Below are 22,064 nucleotides of genomic sequence, written 5' to 3'. Positions count from 1 at the left end.
CTTTGTAAAGAGAAGATAATTAAAATAATTCACGCAATATTACAAATCTTGCTTCATAATCATTCATATCGTTGTTTATTTTTACATGCAAATCGAAAAATAAGATGAAATTCTTAAACAATTAACTAATTGTTCGTCTTTAACGATGGACTTTATTTTCTATATATATAGATACGTACAAAGTACATAAAAGGATTAAAATTAGCCCTATCGATCGAAAGCTTTCAGCTTAACAAATACAACAGCAACACTAATTATAAACATGATAAAGGACAAGTACGACATGTTCTCTGATGAGTAAGTAAAGAGAGAGTTCAAAAGAGAAATTGATTTCTTTTAAGCATGAAGAAAATCTTTGGCAGATAACTGGTTAAAATCGAAACGCCAACCATTCTCTTTGAACGTATATCACAGTTATTCTTGTAGAGTTAACATATCTACGTCATCGCATGCACAACGTAATTATCCTCTTGCCATTTCAGTTACGATACGAATGGTCGAATTTTAGTGTTTCTTATTTGTTTTTGTCTCGATATAAACTCCATTAGCAAGAAAGACGATATCACTGCAATAACAGCAAAGATGGCGACACAAAGGGAAAGAATCACTGCTAACATGTATTCTTGGCTATTGTCGTCCTCTTCTACATCTTGAAGAAATATGTTATAGTTTGGGGCTACTTCTTTAGACACATTTTGATTTGTTTGAGACTGAAAAGCTAACCCACCAATCTCTATTTCTGTTTTACGTCTTCCATATTTGGAGGAATCAGTAGTCAAAAATGTGATGTTCGTTGCATTTACTAAAGTTGAAGTAACATTTACAAAGGCACTTTTTTCGGTAGTTGTATTCAGTATCAAGGTTTTTATCGATGATGTAGAATTTTCATCAGAAGAGCTACTGGAAGTTACTGAATGGTTGGAAGTAAAATGTATTAATGTTGTATTAATTTGAAAATCAGTAGTTACAGTACTGTCTGTCGTATTTTCATTTTCGTTCTCTAGATGGATTGCTGTAGATGAATGTATCGATAAAGAACTATGAATGGCAGAGCACTTGTCCTTGTCCAGGGGCTGTACTTGATATAATCTCCCTAGATCTCTCTTTATTACAAAAACTGCCAACCCTGAACTGTCTGGGATTTGTAAAAAATACTGTCCTTTCTTTAGATTTGTTATCTCCTGGACATTGTAATTACCAAATGAGTAGTTTTTAGCTACTACAAACGAACCGTTAATCAATATTGAGGGATAAATGCTAGCTTTCTTTGCCAGAACAATCAAACAAGGTTTGTCAAAACAGCTGGAAGAAATTTCCAGCCAATTGCAAAAAGTAGGTACCACAGGGAACAACGTGAAGAGATTCAGAAAAGATGAATTCTCATTGTTCTGCATGTCTGTGAGGCACATAACTTGTAAAGGTTTTGACGATGTTAATTGCAAAGAGAGGTTTCCACTCACATTTAATTTCTTTACCGTGTGAGATAAAACGGTGAAATTAAATTCTTCTTCCGTTGTTTTGACATTGATATCCGAACTTTCTATCCCTGAAATGAAATCAGAGCTTAATAATATTATCTACGAAAATATTTTTTATAATGAGATCAAAGAAAAGAATAAATCTATATTTCTATTCCAGTTTTTACCCAATATTCATAAGATTAGAAATAATAAAAGGGACAGTCCACCATTGATAAAATATTTCGTTTCTCAATCAAACGGAAGGAAACGGTTTCCAAGGTAATGGATTCTGAAAGCACTTCAAACGCCTATTTGGCGACTTGAAGTTGATCATTCATTGATGTGGAAGAGCACCATTAAGCCGTCAATGCATTTAAAATTTGTCTCTGAATCATTATCAAAGTTTGTGTCCACTGACAAAGATAAAGCTATTAGCCTAGATGGAAACCTTTTGTCGGTTCGAAGAAGATAAAATGATGTATGATATACAAGATTATATGAACCTTGGTAAACATTCGCTTTTAAATGGAAAGAATTACTCTCAACCCTGTAGTGTTTTCGAAAAAAAAAACCCAATAATTTTGAGTACATTTAATTAATTTTCTTTCAATTGTATGTTCATTTTAAGAAAAGAAAACTGATTGATAATAACAGTACTCAAGTAGACATTCAAGGCAAATAACTGAAAACGAAGCCAAAAAAGATTTTTGGGACGGTTATAATAATCAATGCGGATGCCTTTACCTATTTCATGTTGATAACGGTATTCAGAACAAGTACTACTATTTCTCAATCTAATTAAAATTAGACCTTACATTTTGGACTTCGTACATTTAGAGATGAAAAGGTCAAATTCTCATTGGATTGTATTGTACGTGAAACTAGAACATGTATTTTTTTTTCAACTAGTCTTAATATACGTTGATACATGTATATAGATTTCACTTGTTTCCACCACAAACAGATCCACTGCAAGATTTAGTACATAAAGTGGAAGTTTTGATGGAAGCATAATGCAAATAATATATGTATCGTCTTTATTCAATGTCATTGTTGTGACTGAAAATAACCAAGAATACAAAGTACAGCTTTTACCAATTATCATTGAATATTTTTTTGACAATAAAGTCAGACTTCAAAAAATTAAAAAGGTTTACTAGTTATTGAAAATCATGTGCAGAGATGCTATGCCAAATTAAGATAGCTAAGCCAAATTAAGCGATTGATGTTCTTGTTTTACATAAATAAGAGATTTACAATTTTCATACAATAACCATCTATAAATCTAATTTTAAAAATTAATATTTCTGTAATGTTTGGAAGGAAAAGTCAAATTTAAGGAGAATTTAAGTCTTTTAGACATCTACTTCATTCATTTATTGTTCTATTTCAGAACATATAAATCATAGACATTCTTAAGATAAGAATATAAACTGAACGAACTTAAACCTATGGGCGTCAATTATTCACAAATCAAGAGTGTTATTTTTTTTTTAATTCTTGAATTAAAGACTTCAGATAATTAATAAGGCCTGCCCCATCGCAAAGTTCTCCTCCATATTTACATGTGAAATTTGGGGGCCTTTCAAACGAGACCTTAAACAATGTGGAGACGCGTGATGTAACGATAACAAAAATTTTTGCTTTGAGGAAGGACCATTAGTGTATATTTATAACCTCATCTTAAAGCGACGTCCTTTAAGATGCATTTGAAACTGCTTAAAATACATGTGTTGGAAAGACCATGTTAAAATTGTTTGTATTTTAAATAAACTTCATATTAAATATTTAATCAACGCAAATTCAGTTACCAATATATACATTAAGTTTCTAGGATAAATAACACATAAACACAAATAATATCCTTTAGGAGATTAAAATGTAATAATTACGTAAAACTTGTAAATTCCAAATAATTCAAAAGGATATTTTTACTTGAAAACTATACCTACCCATAATTATAATTTCCGAGGGATCTTCAGTGACCAAGACAAACTCTGTCCCTGTCAATGATGTATTTGGGATTGCCTCTAACGCTCTGTCGAGGCAACACCTTGGTAGAGTTTTCGATTCCACTATCAGTACACCAAAAGCTTTTGAGCTGTTTACTAAAATAACATCGGATTCTGTACTGTTGTGAACAAAACATTGTGTGCTGAATGATTGTAGCTCCTTTTTTTCATTGAATATAAATCCCGCAGGGTCAAGTGTAGAATTTATTACATACATTTCAAAAGTCACAGAACTAATTCCTGAGTATAGGCATATTCTGGTTTCGTTGAAGACTTTGGTTGGAACAAGGTAACTATACACACCACCTGCAATTCCATACAAAGGTGTAATGTCGCCCATCTTCTGAACAAGATACAACTGTTCGAAATTGTCTTTCCAAACACCTCCTCCTGTAAAGTTAAGAAAAATTTACCACTTTTTTTATGTTTTAAAAACATCAAATACAAATTTTGGTTTCCTTTTCTATTTCTTACAGGAAATTACTGTATATCAATTGTTCATTCGAATATATTCATAAACAGCATGTGCCTGCATCTCTATTTAAATTTCAATACTTTAAAATCCCTCAATCTTGATAGATGAAAATAGCTTTTAAGAGCTAACGTTTTTTTATGTTGACTTACCCGACTTTAAGTATATATCTTTTCTAACTTATCGAGATTTTAATCGGTAATACCTTTTCTGAATATATAATAAAATCATGAATGAATAAAACTGTACATCTCAAATAATGCGTTCATGTTTATCCACGTAAAAAGTGGTAAAATATTTTAAGGTGAAAGTCATTATAAAATTTAACCATTAAAAATTCAACCAACAACTAAACTGTATGTCAAATGAAATAAATTAAACTTTTCTATCGTCGACTTCTCTTGTGCAAAGTCAGCATTTGGAAAATTATATGGTCCTTATAATGACCTAGTAAGCTAATACACCTTTTTTGGATCGTTCATATACCGACATATTTCATACCATTGTTTAGACCTTGTTTTTATACTAAATATGGATAATTTTGTCTACCTGACCAATAAATAGTGGCCACGGCGAAGGTGTTGATTGGAATGAGTTGAAGTCGTTTAAAAGAAAAAAAAGTGAAGGACCCAAAGGGACATGGACAGTTTTAGCTGAAAATTTTCCGTCTTTTATGTTTGCAAATACTTATTTTTAAATATTATTAAAAGTTTAAATTTCAGTTGTCGAGATACAAGACAGAATAAGAACTCCAAACCTTTGTTAAGTTAACAAGGCCCGTGTCATGTTTTCCTTCAACCGTGTCAAAGAAACAGAACTATGTATCTGCTGGAATTATCTTTGAACATGGAAACGCCATACCAATTGCAAGGCTTTTGAAACAATTTTCTTGTTCATTAATTACATAGTTTGAATCTTCACGCAAGATAATGATTATATTCTGCTCAATTAATGCAGTTAAAACCTTACAAGGTTTGGTAATTTTAGCTTTTAGATAATTTTTTTTGGAACAACAGCTGTTTCTTTGGCAACGACAATCATGAGAGTCGCAAATAAGAACAGAATAAATGAATGTCTTTTCTTGGCGAACTTTGTTTTTCTTCAAGGAAAAAAAGATATATAAATAATTAAATAATATATCTCTAAAGGGAACAAATTAACCATAATATCATAACGTTCATTTCAATATATGGAAGATGAAACATTGGTCCATATGTTATTGTTTGCCAGAAGAGATTATGACATCAACGTAAAGCAAATTAAAAGCCGTTGAGAATAAAACCAAGGTGAGAAATATGTCCTGAAATGTTATTTTAAAATCATTATGTAAAACTCTGCCTACAGTTCAATGGAGTAAATCGACCCTAACGTATCTTAGGAAATATTTATGAAACTGTACTTTTCCCGTACACAGATACGCTCACGGCAAAAGTCATTTTCCTATTTTTAACTTCATTATTTCATAACATGTACCCTACAGAACCGTAAATGAAATATAAATCAGTAGTTACAGACTTGGGACTTAAAATTTTCTGGGAAAAAAAGCAAATTAGACTAGTAGACTAATTGTTCTTGAACAATTAGAGGTCTTTCCACCTTCTTTGAATTTCAATTTCATTTAATATTTATCTCCTTAAAATTAAATTTCATTAAAAAAAACCCCAGAAATTGCTTAAAAGATGGAAAAAAAGAAAAAAAATTTAATAAAAAATGGAAATGACCTTGACCTTTGACCTTCATGTAATATTCAAGGTCAAAGGCCAAGGGTCACATTGCAATTAACCCCATGCATGAATGGTTTATAGTTTTAAAGTAATTAGGTTTAATAGTAAGCGCAAAAGTGTTAAAGGGCAATAACTCATTTAAGGGGTCATCAGATCCTTTCATACTGGAACATAAAAGTTGTGCCTAAAGTCCCTTAAGACATTAGTGAAGGATTCATGTCTTTGCGCTTTAAGGTTTCGAAGAAGTAGAAGTAACAATGTTTTTCACTCAAGGGGCAATAACTTTTAATAAGGTCAATTTTAAGGAACAAGAATGAAATCTATGAAATAGCTTTAAGAGTACATATTAAAAATGCAAAGACATTAAGTATATGTAGAAAGACAAAAGAGATATAAAAAAGCTTAAGTTCTCATTTATGGAATGACCTTGACCTTTGACCTTTACATGAATTTTAAGGTAAAAGGTTAATGAATCTTATGCAGTTAGTCTTATGTTTTTATCACTTCTCATTTTGAAAATATTCAATTATTTGTAAAATTCAAAAACTTTCAGGGGCTATAACTTATTGAAGGGGTCACCGAATACTTTTGCAATGAATAGATTCCAGAGTCCACTTAAGGAGTCGAAGACATTAGTGAAGGTTTCATGTCTCTGTGGTTTATGGTTTCGGAGTAGTAGCAATAACAAGGTTTTTCACACAAAGGGCAATAACTTTTAAAAGGGTCAATCTTAAGGGACAAGTATGATATCTTTGAAATAATTTCTAGAGTACATATTAAAAATGCAAAGACGGATTGTATATGTGAAAAGACAAAAAAAGATATTAAAAAAATTGAATTTCTTATTTTTGGAATGACCTTGACCTTTGACCTTTACATGAGTTTTAAGGTCAAAGGTTAATGAATCTTATGCAGTTGGTCTAATATCTATACGACTTCTCATTTTGAAAATATTTAATTATTTGTAAAATTCAAAAACTTTCAGGGGCTATAACTCATTGAAGGGGTCACCGAATACTTTCGCAATGAATAGATTCCAGAGTCCCCTCAAGGAGTCGAAGACATTAGTGAAGGTTTCATGTCTCTGCGGTTTACGGTTTCGGAGGAGTAGCGATAACAAGCATTTCTTGCGAAAGGGGCAATAACTTTGAAAGGGGTCATAGTTCATACGCGTTGGGTCAAATTTGTACATAACTTTTAAAGACCTTTACGATGAACAAAGAGTCTTTTCGATACATGTTGAAACAAAAAATCAGCGGAAGAAGAATAATAATAAGAAACAGAAGAAAATCAATAGGTCTTTCCACAGAAAGGTGGAAAGACCTAATTAACCGATGAACAGTTGATAATACAGTAATCATCTAATAGTTATACAGTAATTATCTACTATTCAATTGAATTTATTTCCTCCTTCTGTGTGAACTGAAAGACAGCGGAGACTGCCACCACGTCATCTTCAGATTAGGAATTCTATTTGGGGAGATAAAAAAGCCAAAAGTCAATAACACCGAGGAATCGCTTGCTTCCGTTCTTGCTTAATGAATGGATTTTTTTCCCTCTCAGAAAAAAAGCCTTGTTACATCGCAGATTTTCTGCTAATACTAACATCAGTAAATCACGAAATGAGATAAGAACCCTTAATGTAAATACTAGTATTTACATGTTCAATCACTGCAATGGTTGATCGTATTTAATCGCTAACTACAGAATGTGATTGGTTTAAGACGAGTACCAGGATTAGGCCCATGAGTCCTGGCATCTGCTCATGCCACACGGTGATTTGTTAGTTCCTACTATAAAACATTTTTTTCTCTCGTTAATCTGTCATTTATCTTTTCACTCGTTTTGAAATGAAGTTTAAAAGTAAATTGATGCACTTCAGATATGGGTCAACATTTTCTCAGTGACATGATAGGAAATTGTGGCGAAGGTTTCGAGATTCTTTATAACTTGGTTATTGTAGTATTAATGTTTGCACAGGGTGTATGGCAAGAAAAAGTTCGCAGATTATTATACTTTTAATTGCCGGCTTAAACTGGGGATTTTTTATCCCTTCAGTACCATATGAAAGAAGAAATGTGAATTTTTCGGTGCCAGCAAAATATTTTTTTCCGGAAAAATTTCCATCAACCACCATTAAAAAGAGTTTGTATGACACAAGGCCCCAGCTGACGAACACCTTGGAAAGGAAAATTTTAAAGGGTAGAAATAGAATAAAAAGTACTGGGTCTTTTGTGGATTGTTGTTTAACGTCCCTCTCGAGAATTTTTCACTCATTGTGGAAAGACCGAACTATGGTATCTATTACTTTTTTGCAGCTTTGGGATTTTTGGGGGTTTGGTCAAGAGTTTATGTTAAAAAAATGTCAAAAAAAAAACCAAACAAACAAACAAAAAAGTCTCCCTTCCAGTAATATAAAGGGTTGCTTGTTATTTTTCTAAACATTTTCCCAATGGCCCTCACTCCTTATTTTCATAGGTTAAAAAAAATAATCCATTAACTTTAAAACCGATGATATGATGCTTGGATAATGCTGTATACAGACTGGATGGGTTTTAAACTAAAGGTCATGCGAAATAATGATTTTTGATTTGTATGGGCAAATATATAATCAGTCTTATTTATTTGAGAAATAGGGCCGAGTAACTCCATTGCAATCTGACCTTTAAAGAATGCAAAAAAAGAACTCGCAACGTTTATAAAACCATAAATTTTTCATCTTACATAGTTCTGATTAGACATCGTAGCATCATAAATTGTTTAGAAGAGAATATTGCAAGGAAGAAAGAGTTAAAACTGGAGACGAAAGGAGTTCCCAATACCGGAAAAATTAATTTTGAATGAAAAGAGGGGGTTGTTAATAGATAACATTTAATATTCAAACTTTATTCCACTGGGGCCATTATCTAAGTAAGCATTGTCAGTAAAATGAATAGGACTAAAGGACAACGAAGCAAGTTCCTTATAAAATTCATGGATTATATCAAACAATAATGTCCATTAAATTAATCAAATTTCATCAGTTATGATTTTAAATTCTCACAACAAATTGTCACCCTTTCCCAACGGACTCTACTTCCGTTACAATACCCTTTTATGGGACACTTGATCTCGAGCGTTACCTTCCCTGATAAGTTATACATGTACCAGAAATTAAAAATATTTTCAAAGGGTAATGATGGTAAATGCATTATGGCATTCAATGCAGGATTTTGTCTGTCTGTTTAGTGTACTAATTGCAGAAGCATCCTACGCATAAACAATTCAGTAGGCCGGCATAATTTTGTTTAAAATTAAAATTCGAGAATTAAACCCTTTCTGTAAGAATACTATACAAAACTTTAATTATTAGTTCACGAGGATGAAAATTTACTTCAGTATACGACTTCTTCCCCATTGCTTCATTATCAATCGATTCAATTGAAAGTATGAATCCAAGAAGCCATTTGAGTCCACCAGTTTGATTGGTCATTCCTGTACTTCTCTCTACTTAATTTGCTACAGATGCCCCAAAAGTGTAATTGCTCTGACTGTTTTGCCCGAAATGTCAGCGTTTGGTTATAATACGCCTGCTTTGCCATGATGAAGTCAATATTAGTTTTTACATGATTACTTTATAAAACCCCCAGTAAGATGATGAAGTAGAAGCAGCTTATTTATTGCTATATTAATTATCGAAGCAAGAGAAGATCCAGGCTGTGATATTTAATTATCCAAGGCAGGCTAGTTTTTATGACAAATACATATAATAAGAATTTTAGTCCTGAAGAAACATCCAGCTTCCTGTTAAAGATTTCTGGTATCCTAAGTTTATCCTTACCTGCATTGAATGTAAACAATTTCTCAGTCTCTACATCGAAAATTTTATTCTCAATGTGTCCAAAACAGAGACTCGCCATACCCGCCGCATTTTTAAAGAACAGTTAAAAACATCGAACGGTGTGGGTTTTTTTTTAATTTAAAGAACAATAAAACCTCGACCAAACCCCACCACCTCTTCCATCCAATCCGGTAGTAGAATTTATGACTTTGAAAAATTCTGCTTTACTCTTTTCTTGCTTGGCATTTTTTTTCTTCAGGTAAACGAAATATCGCTGTGTTCACATGCACTGTCAAACCGCATATCAGTATGTAGTTGGTAATTTTTAAGCAATATGGATTCACTTTTGAAGACAAAGTAAGGGACATTTTTTTAAATTATGTAGCTGTATGTTTTATTGACAATTACAGTATTGAGCCCGATAGGGACTATTTAAGGTAAGGTTTGCGTTTACAGGGAGATAACTCTTGCGAATCACCAAAGCGTTTGAAACAGGCGAATTTAAACCAGCGATGCTATGCATCTCGGTAACGAATTTCCTCTGTCATACTTGATGTTTGTTGTCACTTCTTATTGTTAGGACTAAAAACAAAGGACGTTTTCAGGAGAAAGCCTTCAAAGCATAGGAATTTTAAGCCTTTGAGATTAGCGTGATGCATGTGGATGAACCAATAAAGGAGGACTTGTTTATTTTCGATACGGAACATGGCAAGTTGCACGGCCATTCCGATCAGAAGAAAGTCATTGACGCATTGTGCTGTTGTGTGTTTCTCGCTTCACCACTACACTAAACTTTTAAGGGAGAATGGGAAAGAAAAAAGAAAAGACCTGAGAGTATCCTGTAAAGTATTATGCTATATGCAGTCCGAACAGGGAAGAAAAGTCACGGTGCATTTGACCATGTCCAATAATGATGTTGACAGTTTGATTGTTGATAGTATTTTCATCAGGTAATTATTTAACTATTCATTTTACTGAAAGTTATGAATGATCTACTGACTACGGATTTAAAAACGATGAATAAACGGTACAAGGGTGTCAGGATGTGACTAATATCCCAACATTGCCAAAAAATAAAAATGCATTCATTCAAGAAATTATGAAAAAATAAAATCCTTGCTTTTTAGGCCTAATATTTGTAACGTTATTGGAACAGGTATTTAATTGTTCAAGTTACCTTTTTAAATGAGGTTTGATTTTAATTAATATCTCATTTTCTAATTAATAAAAAAGAGATACAGAATTGTGCATGACAAGAACATTAATTTTCTTGATCAAGCATTTGCATATCACTAATTCAGTCTGTAAATTATACAATAATTTCATATTGATTCTTCATTGATTATATTGGAAATTTATTCATTTCATTGAGTGAATGAAACTCAGTGCAATTCCTTATGCAATTCCTTAAATGTTATTGTAAAAATGAACACATATGATTTCAGATCATGGGTCATTAATTGGAATAGATAAGAACCAAAAAGAAAAGTACTTCAGTGTTTCCTTAAAAGATTTGTGCCATCAATCAAAGTAGAGGTCATCCCATATCAGCTCAAGAATATTAAAGAAAGTTGGATGGATCTGATTGGATCAAGCTAAGATGTTGTACCAGACATGGCAAAATCAATGGAGATTTGGAGAAGAACTTCTGACTTGTTATACCCAATGCATATTTTTATATGTCTATAGATTATAGAAGGAAATTTAATGTTTAACAACATCCTATCTAGTATATACATGCTGTTTTCCATATATTTAGAAAATATGTGTATATGTGATGATTGCAGTGCATGCTCTGTTTGTCCATCTTTGAATTTGTTTTCAGTAAAATAAATGTATACATCATAGGTATTAATTGAAGGTTGCTTTTTGTCTATACTTACATGTAACAAGTTTCGTAAAAGGGTTTGTAAAATTGCAAGGAAATTAATACACGAACAATTAAGATTAATATTTTTATTCATTAAATTTTGTTCTTACCAGGACCTAATATGCTCAAATAAGTATATTCTGAAAACTGATGAGTTTTGTACATAATGTAAAGCTGCAGTGAACATGTATAATTATATCTACTGTAACAGTTTAAAACATGACACTTGGAAATTGTAAGGTTGTTAATTTAGTAGGAATGATAAGACCAGTTTAGTAATCTACTATAATTAAAATCTTTTACAAATACATGTAGTTTATTTTAAAATTGTTTACATTTATAATCTTTTCATTTTTTTCTGTATTTTGATTTCAAAAAGGAGAAAATTTTGTTATATTTAAATTATTATTTCATGGATATCAATGAGATATATCTATCACTGTAGCATTGTTCTCTTTTTCCCTGTTCTTGACAAATATTTATGACAGTGTTATGTCATTTTGCAGAATTTGCCTTTTCTCTGAAATCAGAAGTACTTTGTTCATTAAAGTATGTTGATGTCACTTAGAATTTTTCAATTTAGATTCTCAGACTACCTAATCCAATGATTGAGCTAATGTCCATGAAGTGTAGAAATAGGCCATCTTTAAAAAATGTTTGGTTGTCGGCCTCTCCAGACCGACTGACTAAAATGACCAGACTGAAAACTTTTTTCAATGCAGGGCCGTATTTTTTTTTCTTGTTATTCCTCTTATCCCCCTTCAAAAAATGTTGTTGAAGATTTTCTCACCTACCGACCCAATAATTTTACCCTGAGTCAAGAGAGGGCAAACAAACATTACTTTAAAGATAGCATATCTACTCTTCGAAGTAAAGAAATCATTTAATTATAAAAACAGCAGCTTCGTGGATGCAATGCTTACAACATTTCACTCAAAAAATGGCATACATGTGTAATGACAGTGACCAGCCATAACTGATTAAAGATATTTTGCTACAAAGATGTCTAGAAGTTACTAATGTTGTAGTAACTAAATCAGCATGAGGTCAAATTCATAGGCTTTTAATTGGTTTAGTTGCAACATGTTCTGAAGTATGTTTATATACATATACATGTACTTCTAAAGGTGTTGCAGTATAATTCATGGACAATTTCATCAGAATATTCAGATGTAAAGATTGCCATAAATACTAGAGTTCTTCCATGGAAAAAATTTTTAGACCATCATGTAGCACAGGAGGAGTTTTATTTTGAATATTCTTGGCCAATTTATGCCTAAAAACAATATCAAAAATAACATTTAGTCTTTAACATTCACCACGACAAGGTGATATCAATGTTGTCTTTAAAAGTGTAGAAAAAGCCTGATTTTTATGTTCCGAACACATAATATAGCCCCTGCTTCCATGGAAATAACATTGGGGACATACATATTTTTTTTAGTTCAAATTAATGAAAATGATCAAATTAATAACTTCATGGATTTTGATGGAATCGGTAGATATGTAAAATGTTGATTTTTATATTTTTGTTGCCATGGCAACGGTTTCAGTTTATAAAGGAAAATTGAAAAATCTTTTTTCCCAAATTTTCACATTTTTGATAAGAGAAAATTAAAAGTTTAAATAATAGAAGCATGAATTATTCTAATTCAGGTCATTTTAATTATATAAGTTTGATAATTTATAAAATAAATAAATTTTTTCAATGAAAATAATATTCGAGGTGAAATATGAAATACGTTAAATTTGGCGTTTTTTACTAAAAAAATGGGATGGGCAATATCTTTCAAAATCATATTAAATGATGAAGTTAATCTCCCTGAATAAATTGATATATAGCATGTGTGCATATTAAAAAAAATATGAGTTGGAGGGAGACGCAAACCTTACCTTAAAACAAGGAAAGTAGAATGAAAGGCATCTGTGTTTATATGTGGACACATTTGGACCTAGAATGAGTGATATATTTCTTCCTCTGTCTATTCTGCTTAAATAAGTCCATTCTCGCCATTTCTTAAATATTACTTGAATCATTTATTTGAACTTACAGTTGCGGCTTTCTCGTTTGGAAAACTCGGACAGGCAAACCAGAGTCCTCCAGTTTGTCCGAATTTTCCCAAACAGAAATATGTATACAATTCTGCAGCTATTTGAACTCTTGGGATTCAGAAATACGACTGAGAGAGGTCTTGTTTTTAATATCCCTCATTCTGTTATAAATTGATCAATAATGTTCTAATGAAAATTGTTTATCTTCAGTGAGTGATATATTACATGTAAATCAATGCAAAAAAAATTCATTGAAACCCAGAACAAGAAGCGTGTTATGTATCTTGGAAATACATAGTTATATATCTTCAATACTTTATACGAAACCATTTTCCACTTATAATATAAAAATAATATATACCTGATGACCCATTTAAAGTTGTTAATAAGTTATGCTGGACAAGTTCACTTGATAACACTGAAGAATTCGAAACAATAGAGTTCCTGTTCTCGGACATCACTGGTGTTGTTATTAAACAGAATGTATCATTCTGACTCGGAACAGGCGAGAGAAATGTCGTATTCATCAGTCCCTGAATTACTGGAATATACACCAAAGATTCACCTGAAAAAGTGATGCCTGAATCATTCAACTCGAAAATTACACAATTGTTCATAACTTACAGGTAAGCATTGTATATAAAAATAAAGTTGTAATCGCTACAAAAATAAAATGACAAAAAGTTTTCTTTTATTCCAGCAGTGATTGGTATGTTTCCGGAAATTATGACTGAACTACAAATATTTGAAAAAGTCTATTCAAAGCATCACATGCATCATTTTAATGACTACACTTTAGCTCGGGGAATATTTACTCCACTATAAATGTAAAATGTCAAAGGCTGCTAATCAATTGATGTGTTAGAACCCTGATTTGATATTTGTTTACTTTAATTTGTTAATAATGAGTAAGTGTCAGCATGAATAACAAATCTGTGAATGAAATTCTGAAGGGATACATTTTCCGAAGGAGTACAAAAAGAGAAAAAAAACATACCTTTTGTTAATCCAATAGTCCAAATAACTACCACTAAACCAAATCCAGCTGTAAAACAGAATTTCAACGAACCATTGTAAGTAATCATAGCAAATTATCATCACCTACATGTATACATTGAAAGTACATGTTCATGTAATACGGGTTCATTTACATAAAGTTGTGATTGTATACTCACTTAAATGCATTCAAAACTACTAGAATATTGAATCCCATACATTTTAACAATAAATGCTATACCTTTAAGATATTTTCTGTCACTTGTTTTCATTGTTTTCTTCACCAAGAAATCCACTAAACTGTTTCAATTTTCTTTCATTTAAATTATGTTACATTTCTTTCTACTTTAAAAGTTGAAAAATGCAGTTTAAAAACTTATTTTTAGCAAAGATTCCACATTTCCTAAGCATTACGTGATAAGACAACAAAAGTTACGCACATATTAATCCATTTTAGAAATAATAATAAGTTGTTAACAAAGCCCGACGATGTAAGGTTTACCGTGCAAATTACTATACTATTACGTAAGTCATATCCCTTGTGTAGACGTAACATAATGTTTTCTGTACTTATGTATAATATAATTATATACCATTACAAAAGGTCGATACTACTTGTGTTGAAAAAAACTTTAAGGAACGATTGATTACCTTAATAAAGAATGTAATAACTTACAATGTACTGTGTATGTAAAATATGCACGAACCTCACTGTGATCAATAGATGTATTGATTTAACTCTTGGATTTCATCGATAAAGATTTGAATTATTGACAAATTTGAAAAGGCACATAAACAGCAATTGAGCGCTAAATGAAATCACGTATATAACCACAATTCATTCAAAACTAAGAAACATATATCGTAACCTCATTTAATCTAAAGATAAAACTTTCTTATATTCGAACATTTTCGTTTATCTTTTTTTAAAATAGATTTGACAAAATCCAACCTTGAAAATTTCCATAGAGGTAGAATGCCTCGGCAAATCCCATTTCCAAAACACTAAATCAAGGAATTATTCGTCTCCAATCGGTTCTACTTTCCCCCGACATTGTGATTCTACAAATAGCAAAATACCCGATTTTCACATTGTGCTGTCTGCAAGGAAAGATATGATGTTCGCTAAAAAGATCAGTGTCGTCTGCTTAATCATTAAATCATCATCTCTCTCGATGGCTCTAGATAATGGTCGTTTTAGGCGAAATGATCCAGGGGAAAAAACCCAGCATTACACAATAATTTCTGATCATTCATAATTGTTCGAGATACGCGCCACGTCAGTGGGCTTTAGGTATGGATAAGGGTCGTTAAAATTGTTTCATTTCTATAAGCTACAAAAATCGATGATTTCAACAATAATTTTCCAAGTATGAAGAAAAATCGATCCGTGATACTCTGGGTAAATGAAATTACGTTTGTTTTGATTTTCTCTAATCTTAAAAGAAAGATTAGCGTATTAAACGTCACTACGACTCACGTCTGTGAAATCTTGGTATCCTATTACACGTATGAAAGTATTTGATAACTTGATTCAATTAACAGAGGGCTTAAACAATGCTGAATTCTTGAGGAAACAAGTCCATATCTTTTTTTCATTTTCCTTAAAATAGTAAAATTAACGTGATTAATGAGAAGGACGACCATTACAAATAATTTAATTCTTGTTGCAATGCGCCATTTAGTTAAATATTATGATTTCATCGAATGACGTCATCTACGTTACAATAATAACCCGTCAAAACCGTATCAATCTGCAACGCAAGTCTCATAATTTTTTTTCCAGATCAAATAATATGGCCACCATACGAAGCGCCACCTATGATTTATTCTTTCTAGCCTAATTTTATTCATATGTAATCGATACTCAAGACATTTTTACTAGCATTCTTTTCAATAATGTTTTAATACTATTTTAATTTTTAAAGTAAAACTACATTTGTAAGTATGTCAGGAAAGTTTTGCAATATTTATGATTGATTGATTAACATACAAAAGTTAAACACGCACAAAAAAGTGGTAAAAGTACTGTAGATTCCTTATTTTTCGTGAGCACTTTTTATCGCGAACTGTGTCTTTAACGTCAAATTGTGAGAATTATAATTTGCGAATGGACGGTTCATCAACAGAATTTACATACATGTAGATTTCAGCGCCATGAAAATAAAAGCGAGTAATATTTTTTCGGGAGTGACGCTTCTCGCGAAATTACGCGGAAATTAATTCCTCGCGTATAATAAGGAATCTACAGAACTTGAGAGGTCCTGACCATTTTGAAGTCCATGAAAAGGGTAAAATAAGATTTTACTGAGAAATATCTTGGTATGGTTAAAAAACATTCACATGTTCCAATGCGAAATTAGAGGAGTTACTAAAGTGAACGTCCTTTCATAGTCTTTCAAATGAAACATCTCTATTTTACAATACAAGTAAATGACAAAGCATAGTTTAAAACTCTGGCATCTCTTCAAATACGAAGTTACATAACAAATTTAACTGCCCCTCAGCTAAGAAGGATATCTCTTGTTATTTAATTCAAAAATTATCATAATATTGCTTAAAATTGAAATTTTTTATGCAACAATGTTCCTTTTATGCATCTAAATGTGAGTCAAGAATTTCTGAAGTCTTAAAAGCGGTCTCGTAGAAAAAGTTCATATTTGTATCTCATTAAGTATTTTAAAAAATGGAAATTAAGAAATCCAATTTCCCTTGGCTTTATTGTTTATTTGAACTTAAATGATACGTGACTTTTATGATGTTTTTTAAGGATAGCAATCACTTAATACACCATGAATTATATAGATAACTGAAATAAATAACGTTACCGTATGAATGTGTGTGGTTAAAATATTTTGATTTAAGGTCTTCTCATATTTCTAATATTTAAAAATTAATGAAATTTTCACAGAATCAAGAAGACAATATCAGTAATTGATAGTATCAGTGAAATAAAATTTGACCGTTTTATATTAGAGGCAAGGTCAGGTCAAGGTCATTAACTTTTTCCTTGACATTATAAATAAAAAATAATTGTTGCCAATCATGTGATACCTACTTCTATTTCTAAAGTTTAATGATTGTTCTTTTTGCATAAAACATATTAATATATCGGGTCTATAGCATGATGTTACCAAATTTACATAAATAATTTAACTTAACTGGACATTGGCTAATCCGAATTTTCTCTGTTTTTCTTAATTTTTTAGTATATATTAGTTATTTTCATATGCTTCCTATATTTAACTTTTTCTTATTTTCACATATAATAAAGTAGTCCTATAAATGTACAAAATGATACAAAAACAAAAAGTTTTTATCGTTTAGTAAGAGAGAAATAATATTTTTATGGATTTTTGGCTCAAATCTGCACTTTGATGGGAAGTGTTTAAAAGCTAATAAAGTTCTAGTTTGTTTGAAATATCATATTTATTTGATATATTTTGAAAGTTTAGTCCCTCATTATTAATCTAACTTGAAAATTTCTCCAAGACTTCGATTGAGTAAAAAATATTACTAAATTCATTGTTCTATTATAATTTTGATGGGCAGAAAAGAAGATATTTTCAAACCAATCCGCCAAAAATATAGTCCCTGTAAGCTTTCAAACGCAGTTTACCATTTCTATTTAAAGTTGTACAATTGTGATGAGGAAAGAAAAATATGATCTTTTAAATTACTTACATCTCAATATATAAGACATATAAGCAAATATACTTTGAATGTTTCATCTAGTCAGAAACCAGAGAAGAATCCTACCTTAAAGAATAAACCTGGGCAAATCCCATTTTTTTTGGTTTATGAGCATTTTCAACTATTCAATTACTGATTTTCAGAGCCTGATGATTGACTACCTTAATACATATTATAACATTCGTTTGCTCAAAGTAGTCGATTAATAAAAAAGCAAAGGATTTTATATTTATCTAATTTTCCATATGACACATGATTTAAAAAAAATTCTGCAAATTTTCAAAGTTAATAACATTTTTGAGGACAAAATGTTCAAATTTCTTCACATACTCTGAAATGATAAGTTTTGAGAATGTAGTTATGAAAGTCTCTTTAATTATAGTTAGATATTTTAAAAAAAAGAATAACATGTATATTTACCAAATCAAATTTGTAAACATGCAGGTCGACAAGAATGAGGCCAAGCCAATTATACTTTTTTCAGATTTCAGTAACATTTTCAAAAGATTAAAATACGCTTTATTTACAGTCGGTTTTCTACTTCAAAAAAATATTATATTCCTTTGGACTACTTGACATTTTTTTTTAATCTTGCTGCCCCATAGAACTGCTATTGTCTCGTGAAATGTCCATTTATAATGTAACGAGTTCCTGTATGAACATTCATAGAGATATGTTACAGTATGTCAACTTTTAAAAATAGTAAAAAAAATCAAAAATTTCTTTGGGTACTCTCATACAAACTTTTCGATATAAAAAAAATTGTATTTTTTTGGTTGGATCTCTAGCTAAAATGCAATGAAGTGAAGCAATCCTAAAGGTGTTTACTTTTCAACACGAAAAGGTTGTTTGTTACACAATTGCGTAGGAAAAGCAAATTGAAAACTAAAAGCCAGGAAAATCTGGTAAATTTTAGAAATGGTTTGTCTAAACTTGTTAAACAACACTCCCACGAAGAAATTTGATGATCTCTGTAATGCCCTATTGTCTTCTAATTAGTGTAGCGGATGGCACCCAAATGATAGAGGAAAAATTCCTTTCATGCATTAATGGAAAGTAGGTACATCAAAGCAAGAAGAAACATGACAAGAAGAATATCAGCCAGAATTTTTGATCGAACACGACTTGGAAACTGGGGGACTCGTATACTGACCAGTTTTGTATCCACCCTACCATAGCAATAAACATATGACTAATATGCAAAATTGACTCATTTGCTTAATTTTTCTTTGCCCTCATTTTTATAATTCAATAATTTATTAATTGAAGCAACTGATTTTTCCAATTTTTTACATAGATGAATTAAAATACAGCAAAACACCATAGTTTGTTCTTAGATTTATTGTGACACTTATGCTTCCTAATTCCCTAAATATATAATTTTTATACGGAAAATAATCTATTTTATGACATATATCTAGTCATTTAAATTAATGTTAATTCTGCAATTATTAAAAGGAAGGGCTTCAAAAAAATTAATAGAAATTAAATGTACGTGGAAAAGTTTACACTAAACATTGGTAAACGTGATATTTTAACTTAACTTGCACGTGATGGTAAATTGCGCGAACAATTGATAATAAATAAAATAATATTTCCAAATGAATAAAGCACAGTATATATTAAAATAACCTATAGGTGTTAATAGCAGCACTAAGTTTTTAAATGACAAGTATTTTTGATAAAAATAAAAACATTTCGCTGGCTAAAAAGTAACAACAAAAAAGTTCAGAGAACATTCCCCTACACCATCAAATTTACTTTCAAATTAAGAAGGGGTATCCAACAAGTGAAAATAATACATACCCATACGCTTGTAACATCGTCTTGTTGCACGATCACAAATGTAAAAAGACGCTGTTTATATGTTCATGACAGCACTAATTAGTAATAATAATCCTGGATTTTCTCTTTTTATAGTCGTAATCAAAATGTCCTGTCCAGCAGATAACATTAAGTCCCCAGGCCTGGCATCACCAACCCTTGCTTGTCAATAAGTCACAGCTTTTACCGATCATTAGCGAATCATTCCAACGTCTGTGAATAAACATCCATATTTCTTAGTGGGAATTATTGTTTGATTTTCGTAGCGGTAAATGTATTTTTCAACTTATTTGGAAATTCCTAATAAGCCATAAATACAACAAACATATCGATGATAACGGTCTGTAATTTCTAAAACCTTGTAGGTTTCACAAGCAACCAAAAAATAATGGAAAAAACGTCATTGCAGAGAAGGATCCATAACGATACACTAGAACATCGCTGTGGAGATTTCTTTTTTTTGAAACTTTACCTGTGATATTGATTCGAAACAAAGTGAAACTGATACACGACTTATAGCATTTACGAGTGAAGCGAAGTATAGATATGAAGTTAACAAGATTGCTTTCTCTATCGAATTTCTGCGTCAACTGCTAACGTTTTCCAAGCCACACAGAATGCAGATTAACAGTAATGGTCCGGAAAATATACCTCAAACACGATTGGTAGATAACAGAAAACCCCTAGTCTTTGGCGGCACTACAGTTCCATTACATTGATTTGAACCTTAAATTTTCTGAGAAAGAAATGTGCCATTGGTTTTAAGAATTTGTAATAGTAATTTGGGATATGTCGTCTTAAAATCAAAGTGAAATAAAATTTGAAGCATTTTAGAACAATACGATTCATATTTGAAACTTCTGATAACAGAAATGCCGATCATAGCTATAACTATAATATATTTTATACACCTATATACTGGCTATGAGGACAATAACAATAATTCATTATATTGTCACGAAACACTCGGAGGACAATAAACGCTATTGTCCTCAAAGCAAGTCAGTACGTATTATATTATACCAGTAAATAGGTGTTATATTTCCTGTGACAATACTTTTGGAAATCAAAATGAAAATTAGACCTCTTGACCTTCGAGTCTGACTCACATTTGTTAATGTTATTAATCAACATTGAACCTCGTTCATAATTCTGAACGGTTGTTGCATTCATGCTTCACATGTGTGTTTCTTGGAACAAATATTTTTAACCTGTGGTCCTAAACTACATGTAGCTTGAACGTGACCGGCCTTTGATTGATTGTATATCTTTTTACTTCCCATTCGAGATTTTTTCACTCACGTAGAGACGTCGCCAAAACACCGGTGAAAGGGCTTCAAATTTTGACCACTACTCGGCACTCTGGGTCATTGAGCATTGAGGGATCTTTATCGTGCTAACGCCTGCCGTATCACGGGACCTCGGTTTTTAAAGGTCTCATCAGAAGGACCTGCAACTTTCATTTTAAGTGCCGAGCGCATGGCGAAGGTAAGAACACTTGCAACCCATTTTCTATCGACTCGGGTCAGTCGCGTCAGTCCCGAGATTCGAACACACGATCTCCCGATCATGGAGCGAGCGCTCTACCGACTGAGTTACGTGAAGGGTGACCTACCTGATCAATTGATTTTTGCCGAAATTTTACCCTATTTTTTCACTGAAGTTTAGACTAGGGTTTTCGTATTTAGAGGTATATTCCTTATGACAAGACCATTTATGTAGTTCGATTTGTATTTGAGAGACGTATGTCTTCGCCATGAGCTGCCATACCACGACTTACAAACATATTTTGTTCATTCATAAGCTTTGTCTTCTAGATGTATTGATCGTGAGTTGTTTTACGTCCCATTTAAGTATGTTCATCCAGATCTCAACATAAATGAAGACCTTTACGCAGAACTTTAGCGAGAGATCTTTATCGTGCCAACGCCTGCCGTGACACTAGGCCTCTGATTTTAAGGCCTCATCAGAAGGACACTTATCTCTCACTTCAATGTCAGGCGCGGATCAGGAATTTTTTTCTACGGGGGGGGGGGCACCCCGACAAAAAAATTTCCAACCCAGAAAATCTTTGACAAAAAAAAAAACAATCAAAAGCAAACAAAAACCAGTCACATCCCATATGTGTAAAACCTTTCCGT

At 31.7% G+C, this 22,064-nt stretch overlaps 1 protein-coding gene across 1 annotated transcript; it reads right to left on the bottom strand.

The window, feature by feature from the left end:
* Positions 1-482: 482 nt before the first annotated feature.
* LOC134243869 (uncharacterized) lies at positions 483-20,584 on the bottom strand. The gene is made up of 6 exons (XM_062726096.1): positions 19,906-20,584; positions 15,359-15,468; positions 14,408-14,455; positions 13,772-13,975; positions 3,413-3,862; positions 483-1,546 (listed from the first exon to the last, which is right to left on the bottom strand). Exons 2-6 carry the CDS (start codon positions 15,399-15,401, stop codon positions 483-485), a joined length of 1,809 nt encoding a protein of 602 aa, XP_062582080.1. The 5' UTR covers positions 15,402-15,468; positions 19,906-20,584.
* Positions 20,585-22,064: the final 1,480 nt, after the last annotated feature.

The sequence above is a fragment of the Saccostrea cucullata genome, unplaced genomic scaffold (genome assembly GCF_032062105.1).
Source record: "Saccostrea cucullata isolate Sc308-1 unplaced genomic scaffold, CSIRO_AGI_Scuc_v1 ctg784, whole genome shotgun sequence".
In the NCBI taxonomy this organism is placed as follows: domain Eukaryota; kingdom Metazoa; phylum Mollusca; class Bivalvia; order Ostreida; family Ostreidae; genus Saccostrea; species Saccostrea cuccullata.
Note: the sequence above shows the minus strand (reverse complement) of the source record. Positions and strands in the feature narration are given on the sequence as shown.

What these genes read in the sequence shown, in the direction of transcription:
- LOC134243869 (XM_062726096.1), bottom strand. Translation starts at nt 15,401, where the DNA reads ATGGGATTTGCCGAGGCATTCTACCTCTATGGAAATTTTCAAG. An exon ending in CCTCTATGGAAATTTTCAAG is followed by an intron (nt 14,456 to 15,358) that starts GTTGGATTTTGT and finishes TCTGTTTTACAG; the next exon opens with CTGGATTTGGTTTAGTGGTA. An exon ending in GACTATTGGATTAACAAAAG is followed by an intron (nt 13,976 to 14,407) that starts GTATGTTTTTTT and finishes TCACTTTTTCAG; the next exon opens with GTGAATCTTTGGTGTATATT.